Raw genomic sequence first — 16359 nt, 5'->3', positions numbered from 1 at the left:
GAGGAACAAAAACGATGACATAATTTTAATTTTTGGGTGACCTGTCCCTTTAAGGACACATATGAACATATGAAGTCAGAGGATTATGGACATAAAATAACGCCAAATGAAAAAAATAAATAAAAAAATAAAAATGATTTTTTGATAGAAATTGCACATTGTCCAAACAAAAATAAGGAAAATGTATTGTTATTTTATTTTAGTACTGCCTTTTTCAATCAATCAATCAAACAATCAATCAATCAATAAATAATGTCCCACTCTGCATTATTGAACATTCAGTAATGTTTTTATTTTATTATTTTTTTTTAAAGAGAGACATTGCAAGTTGGAAGACAATGACTTCTATAAGTACACACAATAAAGACCAAAAAAAAAAAAAAAAACCTCATCACAACGGATGCAGGCTTCCTTGTGGGCTTCACTGCAGAGTATGATAAGTGTCGAAAGGGAAGAGCTATTTCCAAAGAGTGCTTATTAAAAGCCGAATGCATCCATTTTAGCCAGACATTCTTCAGTATCTGTGAGAGGTAAGTTTAACTTTGCTACTTCATTTATTTGTTTCAGTAACTTTTCCCTAACTTGTTTTAGCAATAGTTTACCCAGAAACGAAAATTCTGCCTAAATTCTAAAGTTCCCAGAAATGTACTCACTTTTTTGTCAATCCAAACCTCCATGACATTCTATCTTCTGTGGAACATAAAAATATATATTTTGGAAACTGTGTCCACTACTCTCCATATAATTAAAGTCGATTGGGTCCAATGTTGTTTTGGAGCCAGTGGACAAAAATGGACATAATTTGGTCCACTGCGTCCAGTGTTGTTTTGGACTTAATAGACAAAAAACCAAAGAAGGAATAAGGTCATACAAGTTTGGAACAACATGAGAGGGAGTAACCATTTTTAGGCAAACTATCCATTTAAAAAGTATGTCATTTTTTTTGTCATATCTTTTTTTATTGTACATGGGGCAATTTATTTTCCTAAAATAAAAATGTATCAATTATATAATGAAGAAGACTCTTTTAATGACATATGCCTATATTTGTTCCCCAGTTTGAGAATATGTGGTTCACATTTGTTCTACTTCAACTTCTGCCCCAATTCGCCCTCAGTGCTCACTGTCCCAATCGGTGCATTTGTGACATTAGGGGTTTTGCAAAATGCACTGGGGACATCACCGACGTTCCTCCTCTCGACCCAACAAGAACCTTCCAACTCTTGCTAACTGACACAAACATAAAGATCCTCAAAGACCGAAGTCTCCAGCCGTTCTCTCTTCTGCTACGACTAATGATCACGCACAGCACTCTAGACACCATCCAACCAGAAGCCTTCCATGGTGCTCCACAGCTTCGGTCCCTCAAGCTCTCATCGAACGCACTCTCTGTCTTCCCACCCAAGGTGTTTAGTGAGCAGAGCAACTTGGAGCAACTGCAGCTAGATGATAACCAAATAACTTCCATTAGTTCGGAACTCTTTGAGGCGATGGTCAACCTAACTGAACTAAATCTGAACAAGAACCGCATCTCCCAGCTGGACGCCAACGTCTTCCAGGGTTTGACCAAGCTGAATTACCTATACTTAGCTGATAACCAACTGAGGAATCTCCCGAAGACCCTCTTCCACAACCTTTTGCAACTCAAAATATTGGTGCTCTCATCCAACCAGTTGAAGACTCTTGAAAGTGGTTCCTTTGACCATCTAAGCAACCTGTCGATACTAATGCTACAGAAGAACCAAATCCGAGAGATCCCTCCACGTCTTTTCTGGCCCTTGCCATCCCTGTTCACCCTTTCAATGTCTGCCAACCAACTCCGATATATTCCAGCCGAGAGCTTCTACTACTTGCCCAACTTGACCAAGCTCACCCTCTTCAAGAACCCCTTGATATCCCTACCTTACCAGCTAATGGGACACATGCCGAAGCTCCAAGAGCTGTACCTTTACGAAACCAATCTATCCACTGTCCCATGGAACCTTTTTGCAAACATGACCAATCTACATACTCTCAATTTACACTTCAACAACAAGTTGACCTACCTCCCAAAGAACCTCTTCTGTTGTCTGCCCAAACTGAATAAACTGTCCCTGAAGTACAACAACCTTCAGGAACTAGACCCGGAGCTCTTCTCAAACTTGATCAGCCTTCAAATTCTGATGCTTAATGAGAACAAGCTTGAGTCTCTCCCATCGGCAATCTTTCGCAACACCTCAAGACTAGAAACACTAGACCTAAACCACAACCATCTGAGGTATCTCCCCGGAGATGTTTTTGTGCACGCAATGGCGCTAAAAAATCTCTCTCTTAGCGGCAACAAATGGAATTGCGATTGTAGCATTATGGGTATTGCAGAATGGATTCATGAAAACCCAGAACGAATCGGTGACTTGGACAAAGGAGTAACATGCTATGAACCGTACCGCTTAGAAAACCATCCGCTACAAACGCTGACTTACGAGAAACTCCATTGTGGTGTTTTCCAGACTACATTAATGGCTACAAGTGCCATTACGACTTGGGCTCCAGTGAAACCAACCCTGCAAACATCTACAGCTACAAGCACAACAGCAAGAAATGCAGCTACAAGCACAACAGCAAGAAATGCAGCTACAAGCACAACAGCAAGAAATGCAGCTACAAGCACAACTACAACTGCAACTACTTTTCCAACAGACGCCTCTCTTCTTTCTTCTACACCTGATCATATTTACATGAAACAAGGCAATGGTAACAACAATGATCCAGTGTTCTACGATACAATCGTGCTGGATAACGGACCTGAAATCGTGCACAACAATCGTTACAATGGCTGGGTGTACCTGTGGTCTGTCCCATCAACGGGTCCCTACAGTGGATTCATGATGGCTATGTACATTGTTCTCTTGGTCATTGGTGTAGTCCTGATTGTGGCTGTCTTGTATGCTTTGTATCGGCTTCAGAAGATGATTTTGCTTTTAGGAAAAGTCACAATGGGAGAAAATCAGAGAATAGTGGCTAGAAGAATGTGAAGCTTTAAAGTAAAAAAAAACATCTTAAAAACCTTTTCAGTTAGCGAATTGCTATGCGTTTTCACATTGTAGTGCATATTGTAATTTGTCTAATTTAACTCTATACATATTTATGAGGAATATAAAATCCTGAGACCACTAATCAAAAGCGTCGGTCTTGCATTTTTCTCATTTTATGCAACAAATTTAATTACAAATGATGTGCAGCACAACTTATGTGACAAGCTTTGAAATATATATAATTGTTTTTGTAAGCATTCATTTATACAGCTTTTTACAATGAATCTTTTGTTTCTTTTCTCAATACACACATTTTCCTTTCTGCAATTTCCACATTCCAGAGCTTTACATTCACAAAACTGATACAGACACACCCTTGGTGGTTGTTTGCAAAATGTGTAAGAGTGAATAAAATGTTTCTGTTCTTTGGGAGTTGTTTCTTTGCCATGTATGCCACCTGGTGGTTAGACAATATAGAGCAGAATTTATAGGGCAGAATATTCATATGTTAACATATTTAGATTACAAATACATCCGAAAATGCTTCACCCCTTCATTCACCTTAAGTGAATGTAGCCTTGGCCAGGAGGGGTTGATGTCATCAGGCGGTACCCATCTGATGACATATGTTAACATATTTACAATATACCACCATACTTATTTTCTCAAGCAAATTATTGTTTTATTTTAGTTATAATTATTATATTTATTGTTTGTGTATTTAAATAACTTATTTTATTTTACTTTTTTATTATATAATATATATTTAAATTATATTAAAATTATTGTTAGATTAGGATACTCAAACTGCAGATCATTAGTAAATATGCACAATCTCAACCTTATAAAATTACTGTTTTTATTTTAGATTAGTATAGATAGCCTATTATAATTATTAGGCTATTAGGGAAAGCATAAAGTGTGTATTTTGGGATGTTAAAATACTAAGTATAATAACTATTGTTGTGATTCTTTTTAATGACACTAGAGGCACAAAAATCACACATTTCACTTTTAAGTAGGCTATGAGACCGAAATGAAGAGATGTGGCTAAACTCACGTTTGTACATTACTATTTCACCATAGTTTAGCTTACACAGCAATCATGTACCAAGCACTGTTATCATATTCTTACCACTCCCACATGACTAACAATAGCCTACGCCTGATGTTTGGTGTGACTGTAAAACTCAAAGAAAGTGTTCACTGATAGGGTGTATGCTTGTCTGTGGGCGCGGTCCATCCGCCAATGAAGCGTGAAATCCTGAAGATCTCTATTACAACATTAACAGGATGTTTCATATCTTTGAAAATGTTTCCAAAATGCTTCATGTGTTTGAAACATCAGAGCGACTACCCTCGTACAATAACTACTGGAAAATTGAAACAGGTGTCAAATTTAAATTTACAAATTTGAAAAATGTTTCAGGTTTAAATTTTAACTAATTAATTGCAATCTCGTAGACCTTCTGGATCCCGTTCTGCTTGCTCTTATGTATCCCGTTCAGCTTATTTATGTTTTTTTAGTTTGTTTGTTAAACCTCATTCAAGGCCTAAATGTTATCATACATAACCTTCAACTGTCGTGCTGTAATGGCAACAGGAGAACCATCGTAATATTATATGCATCTAATTCTAGAATAAACTTGAAAACTTGAGTCATGGAGATGACAGACTTCATTATGTTAATGGCATCCAGAGATTTGTGTGAACATGTTCAGGTATAAAAAACATCCCACTCCATCTGCCAGGCGACTCGACCGTAGGCTATATACATTCGTTAGATTGGAAAAGTCTGTCACAAACATGGAACATAGCGGATCATTCTGAATAAATATTTCCCGCCACCCTACGATGCCTAAAATGCTTTTCTCGAAGATTCGGATCTACGAGTTTAAGGACCTCATTCGGAACAACAAACAACTGAAAACGTAAATTAATTTTACTCGTCTCTCTGCAATACAAACTACTCGATCTGATTGAACGATGGATATTTATTGAAGTGTTTATTTTAATTTCATAGACGTTCTGTTGAGCAGGAAAAAATGAAGGATATATTTTTGTTGTGTTTTTTTTTTTAATTATACTGAAGACTCTTATTATCAGTAAGTTTTTAAATAGTTGTATACATGTGTAGAACAATTTCAACAATAATGAAATCATCAGTCTATGGGCTTTTTGTGGTTTTTATTTTAATTTTATAGACATTCTTTTGAGCAGGATAAAATTGCATTTGATGGTTTATTAGTTAATTTTGAGGAAAGACTTAGTTCAAGCATAAATGTCCATGTAGTCTTCATAAAATAATTAGAAAAAGATGGGTAAAATATATATATATATATATATTTTTTTATTTTATTGATTGTAAAGAGATGGCACATCATTTACATTTAAAATCATCAAAAGTATTTAAAAGTATTTTATATGACTATGGTTGATGGAAATATTGTATTTTACATTTTTCTAATTTCCTCTTTTTTCTTAAGACTACAAAACCATGAGCCAAAGCTATCTGATCTGCTAGAAAACAGAGGTTGTTTCAACCACCAGTCACTTTTATATAATTTGTGTTTAATTTTAGTGTATAAAAACTCTATTCTTTTGCGAACAGACTACCTGGACGCCTTTCGTTCATTTCTCCAGTCTGAGTTTAGTGTGGAGAACATTGAATTTTGGCTTGCCTGCAGGGAATATAAGCGGATGACTTCATCTGGCAAACTCTCTAACAAAGCAGCAGATATCTACAAAGAGTTTCTCCATCCCAAGGCTCAAAAAGAGGTCAGTATGTGTATTCAGTAAAGAATTAAATAGATTTGGGCCTTTCTAAACAGTTACAGCAAATTGCGATGCACAGAAATGCCATTGCATCATAGTAATGTTTATTAATAGGAGGGGAGGGGGTGGGGTGTAGAGTTTTTGGGCTGGTAACTAAAAAGTTTCTCCAAAAATAAATGTGCACTTGCAAGTCGCAAATGAACTTAGATGACATTTTGAAAAGAATTAATTATGGCTCAAAAGAAAAACAAACCAGAATTTTTGCATTTGCCATTTGATTAACAAACTAAACACCATTGAAATGAAAATTTTAGTATAGAAATATACTTCAGTTGTCACTCATTGATGTAAATGTTACAATTTTGCAGGTCAACATTGACCATCACACTCGTGAGAAGATCAAGAGATCTTTGATAAAGCCTGACCTCACTTGTTTTGATGAAGCCGAGATGCATATATACAGACTGATGGAGGAAGACTCCTGCCCAAGGTTCCTCAAATCTGAGGCCTATCAGAACCTGAGGAACGCAGCCACAAACCCAATGCAGACCAGCCAATGACAACTAATTCAATGGAAAAAAAATGTTCCTTAATGAGCCGGCACACAGAAAGAGGACACATGCACATGGTTTAGAGGAAATGACAGAGGAGAACAGAAAGTATGTGGTGTGCAGAGGCTCAGCTTCATTGGTTTGAGTGATAAGATGAATGTGAAAAATAAAAGTGTCACCGTTACAGGCAATGATCAAGAATGAAGGTACATTAAATTGTTTCCACTGTTATGTAGATTTCTGTTAGACTGTATCAGATACATGTGTTTAAGTGTTGAGAAATTATATTGTGGGACCTCAAGATAAACTGTAAGTTGACATCAAACAGCATTTTGCTAATTTTTTTAAATAATTATTATATTATATTTTATAAGAGACTACATAGGCCCAGTTACAGCATTCGAACATTCGCTTTACTTTAAACATTCATATAAATAAATAAATAAATAGATAGATAGATAATTAATACGCTTCTTGAAAGGTAACAGGGTTGACATTTACAGGTTGGACATACAAGAACATGAAACTACAAAGGTCTCATTAAAAAGCAGTTTTAATGCTGTTATTTCCACAAATATTAGGGAACAAAAAACAGAGTTCCTAGGTAATCCCCTACTAAACAAACGTGATAGTTACAAAAAAGATGACGATGAATGATGAAATAAAAAAGAAAAGATTTTGTATTTAAGATTTTTTTTTACTACTAATGAAATATTTAATTACTAAAATAGGAAATATGATGGTAACGGGGTTGATGCATAACCTAAAGTCAACCACTGGATGTTTCTTTAAGAAAATTATTTGAAATGAATGGAATAGTTTATTAATAAAATGGAAAATATGATGGTAACAGGGTTGTTGATGCATAACCTAAAGTCAACTATATATACATATATAAATTGCTGGAATTTTCTTTAAGAAAATTCTTTGAAATTAATAGAATAGTTCATTAATAAAACAGGGAAAATATGATGGTAACAGGGTTGATGCAAAACCTAAAGTTAACCACTGGATGTTTCTTTAAGAAAATTCTTTGAAATTAATGGAATAGTTTATTAATAAAATGGAAAATACGACGTTAACAGGGTTGATGCATAATTTAAAGTCAACTATATATACATATATAAATTGCTGGATTTTTCTATTCTATTAATTACTAATGTGAAATTAATAGAATAGTTCATTAATAAAACAGGGGCAATATGATGGTAACAGGGTTGAAGCATAACCTAATGTCAACCACTGGATGTTTCTTTAAGAAAATTCTTTGAAATGAACGGAATAGTTTATTAATATAATGGAAAATATGATGGTAACAGGGTTGTTAATGCATAACCTTAAGTCAACTATATATACATATATAAATTGCTGGATTTTTCTTTAAGAAAATTATTTTAAATTAACAGAATAGTTCATTAATACAACAGGGAAAATATGATGGTAACAGGGTTGACGCAAAACCTAAAGTCAACCACTGGATGTTTCTTTAAGAAAATTCATGATACATGATACCGTGGTTGATACAGTACATGGTTGATGCATAACCTAAAGTCAACTTTATATACATATATAAAAGAATGTCATGGAATCTTTATGATAACAACACACAAACATACTGTGAACTGCAGATGAGCTTTACTTAGAAAGTCTGTGGACAATGACTAATTATAAGCAGAAAACCAGCTCTGAGAAGCCAGTTTTCCACAGTCTGTGAGGAGCTGTGTTTTGGTCACATGTCCGACCTAAACTAATTGATGCAGACACGTGCCTTAAGTTTGAGACATTGCCATAAAATACAATAATAATCCATGACAGCGCTTGACCCCACTGTGACAATTACTTACTTATTAAGATTCATAGCTTAAAAAGGCAATCCAGAGCGTCTAAGAATAACTATGTTTGATTAACCTAAAATTCTACCAACACAGTGAATATCAACAGACGTATGATGCATGCTAGATCTCCCTCAGTGTATGTCCTTCTTGGGAAAGGAAATTCTATAATAAAGACGCCACTGTTTTTGGACCACTGGAAATATCTATCCACATCAGACTGAAAAAACAAACAAACATATTTATTAGATTAAGACACTTTTCATTATAAAAATATAACTGGATGCACAGTATTTGATTTTCATGGGGATTTTTCACAGACGATTTTTATTTGGTCATTTTAAAATATGATGCTGATGATATAAATACTAGCAGAAGAAAATCGTATTGCTCATTGATTGCTCTTTCAAAGCTCAGGAGACCTAATGGATTTCTCAGATATGTTTAATTTAGGTATCAACTTTGTCTCAGATGCTTCTCATTGCTGGGGAGAAATAAAACAATTTTTCATCTATTTGTTATTTGATATTTTTTGATTTTTTGAATCAATTTATTTTTATTTTAATTTGTTATTTGTTTACAAGACTACATCACGAAACATCATCAAAATTCAAGGTTATTTTAGTATCATTAGATACTATTATAGTTTTTAATATTTATTAGTTTTCTTTTCTGTGGGTACACGTGTAAGTAAATGAATGTTTTGGTAAGTATTTTATGGTGGTTTTGGAAATTGTTTTTATTATGAGGGAATGTTGTGTTTTGATTAAATATTTAATTATATAATTTTCCCCATACATTTCCATCTCAACGCAACACATATGTTGTCACTCAGAAGTGAGGCTGATGTGAAATCATGTGGTAATACGGGCATAAGGAAATGAATTTACAAAGACGACCTGTAAAAGTAAGCTCCCATCATGCAACTGTACAGTGGATGCGCCAATTATTGATGAGATGTTTCACCAATCTGTAAGTTACCTGGTTTCAGCCTGCAGATGAACACACTGACCAATCTCTCACACAATCTGCCCATCATCCGCTGCCAAATACACAGTCACCATGGCAGCTAAAAGGAAATGAGTAATGCTCGGAGGCGCTGACATTGCCCGAGGTACAAAATTGCTCAATTGCGTACAATGGAGAAACTGACAGAGTTAAAGTATGAGATAAAGCGCGCCAGTCAGGTGACTTTGAGGATGTCTACACAAGCTAACACATGGTGTCAAATGTGAACGCTTGACTGCCTATATCCATTTTTGGATAAACTTATGGAGACACTTACTATGGATTAATACCCATAAAAACATACAAAAAGGTCCATTTAAAGAGTTAATGGAGTGATAATGATAAAGGAAAAATCTTTTAAAAATCTAGTTTAAAATGCATATGCCAAGTTCTTAGAACTGTACCATTTTATTCATGTTGGTTTCAGGCATGAATATAAAACTTTTGTACAACTTACAAGTAGCATTTTAATTTGATGACTCTAAAACTGTCATGTGGTGTAACACATCATATTCATTATGTTCCAAAACAATTAATGTTAAGGTTTTATGTTTTAATGCAAATTAAGTTTTGATTAACACAAACTTGTTAAATATTATTAATTAGCCTTTTTTTTCATTAAAAAAGTTTTAAAACATAATTTTTTAATGTTGAATGTACCTTTACACAAAAATCCTGAATTATTTCTTTTTCAGGATTTACATACATTATGATGTTTTTTGGGGGGATTTTACAACTTTGTAAGCAATGTTTTCTTGTCATAAAATATCAAATCATCTATTATCAGAGAGGTATTGACCTTTAAATACAGTCATGGGGTCTGCGGGGGTCTGATATCATATGCTTTTTTTCATGCATGTTGGTTGCACCAGATGACTTTGATATGGACAATTTAAAATGCATGTTGGTTGCACCAGATGACTTATATATATATATATATATATATATATATATATATATATATATATATATATATATATATCTATATATATATATATAATTTGCAATGCATAAATATCTTTGTGTGTGTGTATGTGTGTGTGTGTGAGAGAGAGAGTGTGGAGTTGACATGACATTTTACAATCTGAAATATTTTATTTTGGCTTGTCATAAAAAGATTAAATTCAGAACAAGAGTCTTCAGGTGTCTATAATATATGCATTTTAATGCATGTTGGTTGCACCACATGCCTTTAATTTGACAAGTTATTAATACATTTTTCAATATCAAATATAATGAATTGCTAAATTATAAGTATCATTATGTTTTTTTTGTGGAGTTGCAACAAATGACATTTTAAAACCTGAACTAAGCTTCCCTAAACCTTTTTTTTTTTTTTTTTAAAGAGCACCTGAACATAGTGACTGGAGACACCAAAGACCTTGCAGAACTTCAGGACTTGCCCTCTGACGTCAGGCAGTGCAACTCTTTTCGCTGCTAGTTACTCATTATCATTACATTTTTACAAAAAGGATTCCTTTGTGTAACTTCTTCAATGTTAATAAAACAGAAAACAAAGAGTGATGAAACGGCCTAACCATCTCATTTGACTCTTATTTCCATCCATGCCCCATTACAGTTTGGCCCTGTTTACGTGTGTAGATTACTGAAAAACCCAAAACATGCAAAGCCGTAATTTGCTTATCAGCTATTTTAGCAAGGTACAGTACATGTGTATTTACATCTCTAAAATATGGAGAAACAGGCTATGCTTTTCGCACACGAGCGGCCAGGGAGGAGGGGGAGGGTTCGATGGGGCTTCCTCTTTGTAGTCCCTGTTGGTGACACGAGCCCTTAGCAACTGTCGCAGGGCATAAAAAGCAGAGCCGGATACGCAGAAGGGAAACCTGTAGAGCACCAAGTGCAGCATGATCACTAGCAGGAGCGCACGGCTGTGGATTCCTGGGCAATAAGCCCTCGCTCTACCATGCCTGGCCTAATCCCACAACCTCTCCCAACACATTTCAACATGGACAGAGACGACTGCAGGAGGAACAAGACCTTGTAAGTGTGATCTTCAGGCATTTGCACTCAACTATCAGCACAAGGGAATCTATTGTGAGTCCCAGCATGCTTTAGCATAGGTTTGCATGTGTGAAGCATAAAATGCAGACAACAAAGCTGACTTTCTCTCCGTAGAGGAAAGAACCTCATGTGCCGACTACAGTGTGTGTTCACCAGTTCATCTGCTCCTGAAAGGTAAGGAAAAAGCGACACCCATATGAGGACACCAGGTCCAAAATAGTTCAAACAAGAGTTATTGCTTCTAATCCAGTTATGGTCAACTAATCAAACCCGTCTGATCTCAGCAGGCTAAGTTTAGAAGACACCCAACAATGGTCCCAGTCTCTGGAGCGACTCCTTGGTTCCAAATGTAAGTCTTTTCGAAGCTATTTTTGGCACTGGTTTGCTGAGGCCAGAGAAAACTAAAACACCAGTTAATGAAAGAGGTGCTGGTTTACATTCGTGCCGTGCGTTTTGACGCACACCCGCATTCGCTTCCCTCCAGATGGCTTGGCCACATTCCGCACCTTTCTGAAATCGGAGTTCAGCGACGAGAACATCGAATTCTGGTTGACGTGTGAGGACTACAAGAAGATAACGTCGTCCTTTAAGATGAGCTCGAAGGCGAGAAAAATCTTCGAGCAATTTGTCGAAGCAGAATCTCCGAAGGAGGTACAGGACACACCACATGACACCCTGTCGCTACACAGATCAATGAGGCTACTCTAGAAATGACTGTTGTGTCTTGATAAGCTTTTATTTTCTCCATTTGTATGACGAGAATTGTGTACATTTTATATTTAAATAACTTAAGACTGTTTCTGTCTAATAACGCTACATCATCTAACCATATATACACAGTAGCAATATAATACAGTACATTATAAAAATATTTAATTATTCTAAATAATATGATAATTGAAAATAAGTATATTTGTAATGGATTTGCATTTATATACAGGAGTAACATAATTAAAAATAATAATAATTCATTATAAATAAATATATATATATATATATATATATATATATATATATATATATATAGTAGCAATACAATTTAATATAAAATGATAAATTATTTTAAATTATTTATCATAAATAATATAATAAAAATAATAATTTATCATTCATTATAAGTACATTTGTAATGAATTTGTATGTATTTACAGGGGTAATATAATATAATATAATAATTAATCATTTATTATACATTTATTTATATTGGCTATATATGTATATTGGGTAGCAATACAATTTAACATAAAATAATAAATTATTAAAAATTATTTATCATAAATAATATAATAAAATATTTAATCCTTCATTTAATCATTCAAGTACATTTGTGTTGAATTTGTATGTAAATATAATATAATATAATATAATATAATATAATATAATATAATATAATATAATATAATATAATATAATATAATATAATATAATATAATATAATATAATATAAAGTCCACAGTAGAACCGAGTTTACAGCTGATTGGTTCATACTTAATTTGGAAAGATTACAGGGCCACTAGAGCCATTTTTGTGGGGAGCCTTTTGAGGAGCCTGACCCCTGGAAATGGCCACGGCAGATCTAAAACAAATATATAAATGGAGGAATAACGTTTGATTGTGAAATAAATGAATTAGCAAAATATTATCTGATACTGGCCTCTTCATGGCTTCTGAACACCTTAATGTTGCGTTGTTTATACTATTGTCTCTATTATTTTCCCGCAATTACGACCTAATTTAGCATATTTCCGATGTAATTTCTCATTATATGGACTGTACGTCTAACAATCTATCAGTTCCAGTGTAGATGTGTCAATGGCTCTCATTTGCATTGCAGATAAACATCGACTATCAAACACGGGAGGAAATCAAGAGGAAAGTGAAGAGTCCGACGCCGCAGTGTTTCGATGAGGCTCAAAAGATCGTTTACGGACTGATGGAACGCGACTCTTACCCCAGATTTCTAAGGTCTGAGATGTACAAGACCCTTCTTGAGTCCCTCGCAACAGACAATGCCCAAAGATGACTCTATGGATATATCACACCAAAGCTAAAACTTGAACGGTCTGGTCTTGTATGCAGGACCAGAACCCTAAAGCTTGCGCCCCCACCATTTGGATCAGACCCCAAAAGACCTCTGAAACTATAAGGAGACAATATGGAGCAATGGTTGGGAATGTGCTATTGATATCAATGTCCAACATGTTACCGAAGCGCCATGAGTGCTTCTTAACTGAAGGTGCTTCCTGTGTAGATAAGGACGCAGCTCCTTCAAGCCCTTCCGGTGGTTTCTGAAGCTACAGTGTGGGCACGACACTATTTTCTTTTCCTGGCACTTCCAGAGGATCTTTAAGAACTGCTTTACCATGTCCTACAATGACTTTAGTAACGAAAAGCTACCTCAGCCTATTGGCTGAGTTGGTTTGGACACTTTTGTGAGAGGAACTTAACATATCCTATTTCAACATCGGTGCCTTATTGCCACACAGATGTATAAAATTTAAAGAAAGTGTGACTTTATTACCTACTTGAGAGGTCAAGTAAATGAAATGAAAAATAAATAAAAATACATATAATATAAGAACAGTTGTAGCATGTGTGCCACACACAAAAACTGTAGGCATTACTTGTAATGTTATAAAGTTTAATTTAATTATTGATGTTTTTTTATTTATTAGCCACAGCCACTGGTTGGATGTTGACTTTTGTTCTGTCCAATGTTATTTTTGAGGACAGTAAAATAAAGATTAGTCACTGTTGAACTTTTGACTCTGTTTTTCTTTTTGTCTTTGGTTTGCTTCATACATAACATTCAAAAATATTTTTGCCAAGAAGATCAGACGATTAATGATTTTCCTATTCTATCCGATAACCGATAAATGTCCGATATTCTTTCCATAAAAAGTTAAAACACATTAAAATGTTAAGCCTTTGCCATAAACCTACACGTTCCCTTGAGCTTTTGATTTCTAAATCTTATGTAAAAACATAAACACCCGATATTGTCCAACACAGATAAAAAAAAAAAATTCAATATGTTGTCAACATATTGTGTATACCCACTGAAATGTCTTATCTTGCGCAGTATTGCCTCTCTGGTTAATTGATCTTGTTTGAAGGATGTTGTCACTACCGAAACTGTATAAAACACCAAATACACCATTAAATGTTAACTTTCCAGCTTCTGTCAACTCATTTGATTAATATAGGAATTATTCTTTCCTAACCCTTTGGCCAACAGGTTCTGTGACTACATAGTGAAACAATTACCTTTGAAACAGGAACAGATGAGTTTCAGTTCCCACAGAACAGAGAATTAAGAAAGAAAGACTTCATAAGCGCCAGAGAAGTGTGCATTGCAGCGGCTGCTGAAAAGTCATGAGATCTTGCAACTCGCACATTTCTGCTATTGCATGTCTAATGTTGCTAACCTAGTTTATGATGCAAGCCTTCCTCTGTGAGACTTGCCATTTAGTAGACACTTCACACTAATTGCAGGGACTGTTCCGCTGGAGAAACTTGAATGTGTTGGTCAAGGGCACATGGGTACCAAAGCAGAACTGTGACCGGAAAAACTGACTCCTTTTAAGGACTTGAATCTTTAGGCATTTGTTTCATGGATTCTTGCGCAGAACGCTAATGCCTAAATTAGTTTGTAATGAATTTTCAAAGCTTTAAATATAGAGCCGTTCAGTCACGAGGTCAATTTATAGCCATTTATATCTGGAATGCTAATTTGCCACAATTTCCCAGAGATTTAGAGATGCTAGAACAGCAGGGTTGTATTTTGTGTTGAATTCATGAGTAGCTTGTTAGCCTGTTAGCATCTTGTGTTTACAAAGCACATGGCGGTTTTGTGCGCAATTTATGTAGAATGTAATATAAATGTCTGTTCGAGCAATGCTAATCACAGACATACTGTAACTAAAAAATGTTAATTCTGATTTAAGACGAACGCAACAGCTGTACCTCTGCTAGGTTTTTGAAAGGAGCTAATATCTAACATAAAACTACTGTTCAAAGACGACCAAAAGAGTGTTAACCCTAAGCCTAACCCTAACCCTAACCCAAAAGGTAAAAACCACTACAAACCCGGTCAGAAGACTTCAAAAGATGAATCTATTAGCTATTAAGTTAGACATACTAAAACATTTGTTTTCAATTTATGCATGTTAGATTGTTAGCATCCTAATATCATGCGTTTGCAAAGCACACAGTGGTTCTGTATGTAATTTATGATGATGACATTAATGTCTGTCCGAGCAACGCTAATAACGGACATTAATAACAAAAAAATGTTAATTGTGTTTTAGGGCAAACTGGACAGCTGAATGCTGTACTTTGCTATGTTTTTGAACAGAGCTAATAATAGCTAGCAGAAATCTTTGTTCAAAGATGACCAAAAGAGTTTTGCAAGGGGTGAAAACCACTACAAACCTGATCAGAAGACTTCCAGACACTCACCTTTTGGCTAGCAAGTTGAACATGCTGGAGAGTGGCCGATTTATTCCTTTCAATTCATGAATATTAGATGGTTAGCCTGCTAGTATTTTACGTTTACGTAGGACACAGTGGTTTTGTGTGTAATTTATGTAATAGAACATAACATGAAAGTTTGGTCAAGTAATGCTAATCACAAACATAACTAGAAAAAAAAAAATGGACAAACTGGACAGTTGAACTTTTGTACTTTGCTAAATTTGGGAACAAAGCTAATAGCCTAAAACAATTGTTCAAAGACAACCAAAAGAGCTTTTAGTGAAAACTGCTTCAAACCTGGTCAGAAGATGTCCAGAGGTTAACCTATTAGCTAGCAAGTTGGATATACTAGAACACGGTTGATTTATTGTTTTCAATTCTCAAATAGTAGTTTATAGGCTTGTTAGCATCTTGTATTTACAAAGCACACAGCACTTTTGTGTCTAAAGTCGTGGCCTAGTGGTTAGAGTTTGACTCCTAACCCTAGGGTTGTGGGTTCAAGTCTCGGGCCGGCAGTACCACGACTGAGGTGCCCTTGAGCAAGGCACCGAACCCCCAACTGCTCCCCGGGCGCCGCAGCATGGATGGCTGCCCACTGCTCCGGGTGTGTGTTCATGGTGTGTGTGTGTTCACTGCTGTGTGTGTGCACTTTGGATGGGTTAAATGAAGAGCACGAAT

General features: G+C 35.2%; 3 protein-coding genes across 4 annotated transcripts; all 3 read left to right on the top strand.

Annotated features, from left to right (window-relative positions):
- Positions 1-385: 385 nt before the first annotated feature.
- Positions 386-3439, top strand: LOC109087966 (platelet glycoprotein V-like). Its single transcript, XM_042748794.1, has 2 exons — positions 386-530; positions 1059-3439. Exon 2 carries the CDS (start codon positions 1068-1070, stop codon positions 3012-3014), a length of 1947 nt encoding a protein of 648 aa, XP_042604728.1. The 5' UTR covers positions 386-530; positions 1059-1067; the 3' UTR covers positions 3015-3439.
- Positions 3440-4702: 1263 nt separating this feature from the next.
- Positions 4703-6541, top strand: LOC109087970 (regulator of G-protein signaling 21-like). The gene is made up of 4 exons (XM_019102152.2): positions 4703-4945; positions 5501-5547; positions 5626-5792; positions 6158-6541. Exons 1-4 carry the CDS (start codon positions 4869-4871, stop codon positions 6347-6349), a joined length of 483 nt encoding a protein of 160 aa, XP_018957697.2. The 5' UTR covers positions 4703-4868; the 3' UTR covers positions 6350-6541.
- Positions 6542-10990: 4449 nt separating this feature from the next.
- On the top strand, positions 10991-13964 carry si:ch211-117l17.5 (regulator of G-protein signaling 21). 2 transcript variants are annotated; one of them, XM_042749322.1, is made up of 5 exons: positions 10991-11184; positions 11320-11379; positions 11493-11554; positions 11690-11856; positions 13040-13964. In XM_042749322.1, the coding sequence occupies exons 1-5, from the start codon at positions 11108-11110 to the stop codon at positions 13226-13228; spliced, it is 555 nt and encodes a 184-aa protein (XP_042605256.1). In that variant the 5' UTR covers positions 10991-11107; the 3' UTR covers positions 13229-13964. The 2 variants fall into 2 exon arrangements, with proteins under 2 accessions (XP_042605256.1, XP_042605255.1); XM_042749321.1 differs by having other exon boundaries at positions 10994-11184; positions 11490-11554.
- Positions 13965-16359: the final 2395 nt, after the last annotated feature.

The sequence above is a fragment of the Cyprinus carpio genome, chromosome B22 (genome assembly GCF_018340385.1).
Source record: "Cyprinus carpio isolate SPL01 chromosome B22, ASM1834038v1, whole genome shotgun sequence".
Lineage (NCBI taxonomy): Eukaryota > Metazoa > Chordata > Actinopteri > Cypriniformes > Cyprinidae > Cyprinus > Cyprinus carpio.
This window is presented reverse-complemented; position numbering and strand designations above follow the sequence as displayed.

Coding starts and splice junctions, on each gene's coding strand:
- LOC109087966 (XM_042748794.1), top strand. CDS start 1,068: ATGTGGTTCACATTTGTTCTACTTCAACTTCTGCCCCAATTCGCCCTC.
- si:ch211-117l17.5 (XM_042749321.1), top strand. CDS start 11,108: ATGCCTGGCCTAATCCCACAACCTCTCCCAACACATTTCAACATGGAC. Junction 11,555..11,689: donor GCGACTCCTTGGTTCCAAAT/GTAAGTCTTTTC, acceptor GCTTCCCTCCAG/ATGGCTTGGCCACATTCCGC. Junction 11,857..13,039: donor AAGCAGAATCTCCGAAGGAG/GTACAGGACACA, acceptor TTTGCATTGCAG/ATAAACATCGACTATCAAAC.
- LOC109087970 (XM_019102152.2), top strand. CDS start 4,869: ATGCCTAAAATGCTTTTCTCGAAGATTCGGATCTACGAGTTTAAGGAC. Junction 4,946..5,500: donor AACAACAAACAACTGAAAAC/GTAAATTAATTT, acceptor TTTTTTCTTAAG/ACTACAAAACCATGAGCCAA. Junction 5,793..6,157: donor ATCCCAAGGCTCAAAAAGAG/GTCAGTATGTGT, acceptor ACAATTTTGCAG/GTCAACATTGACCATCACAC.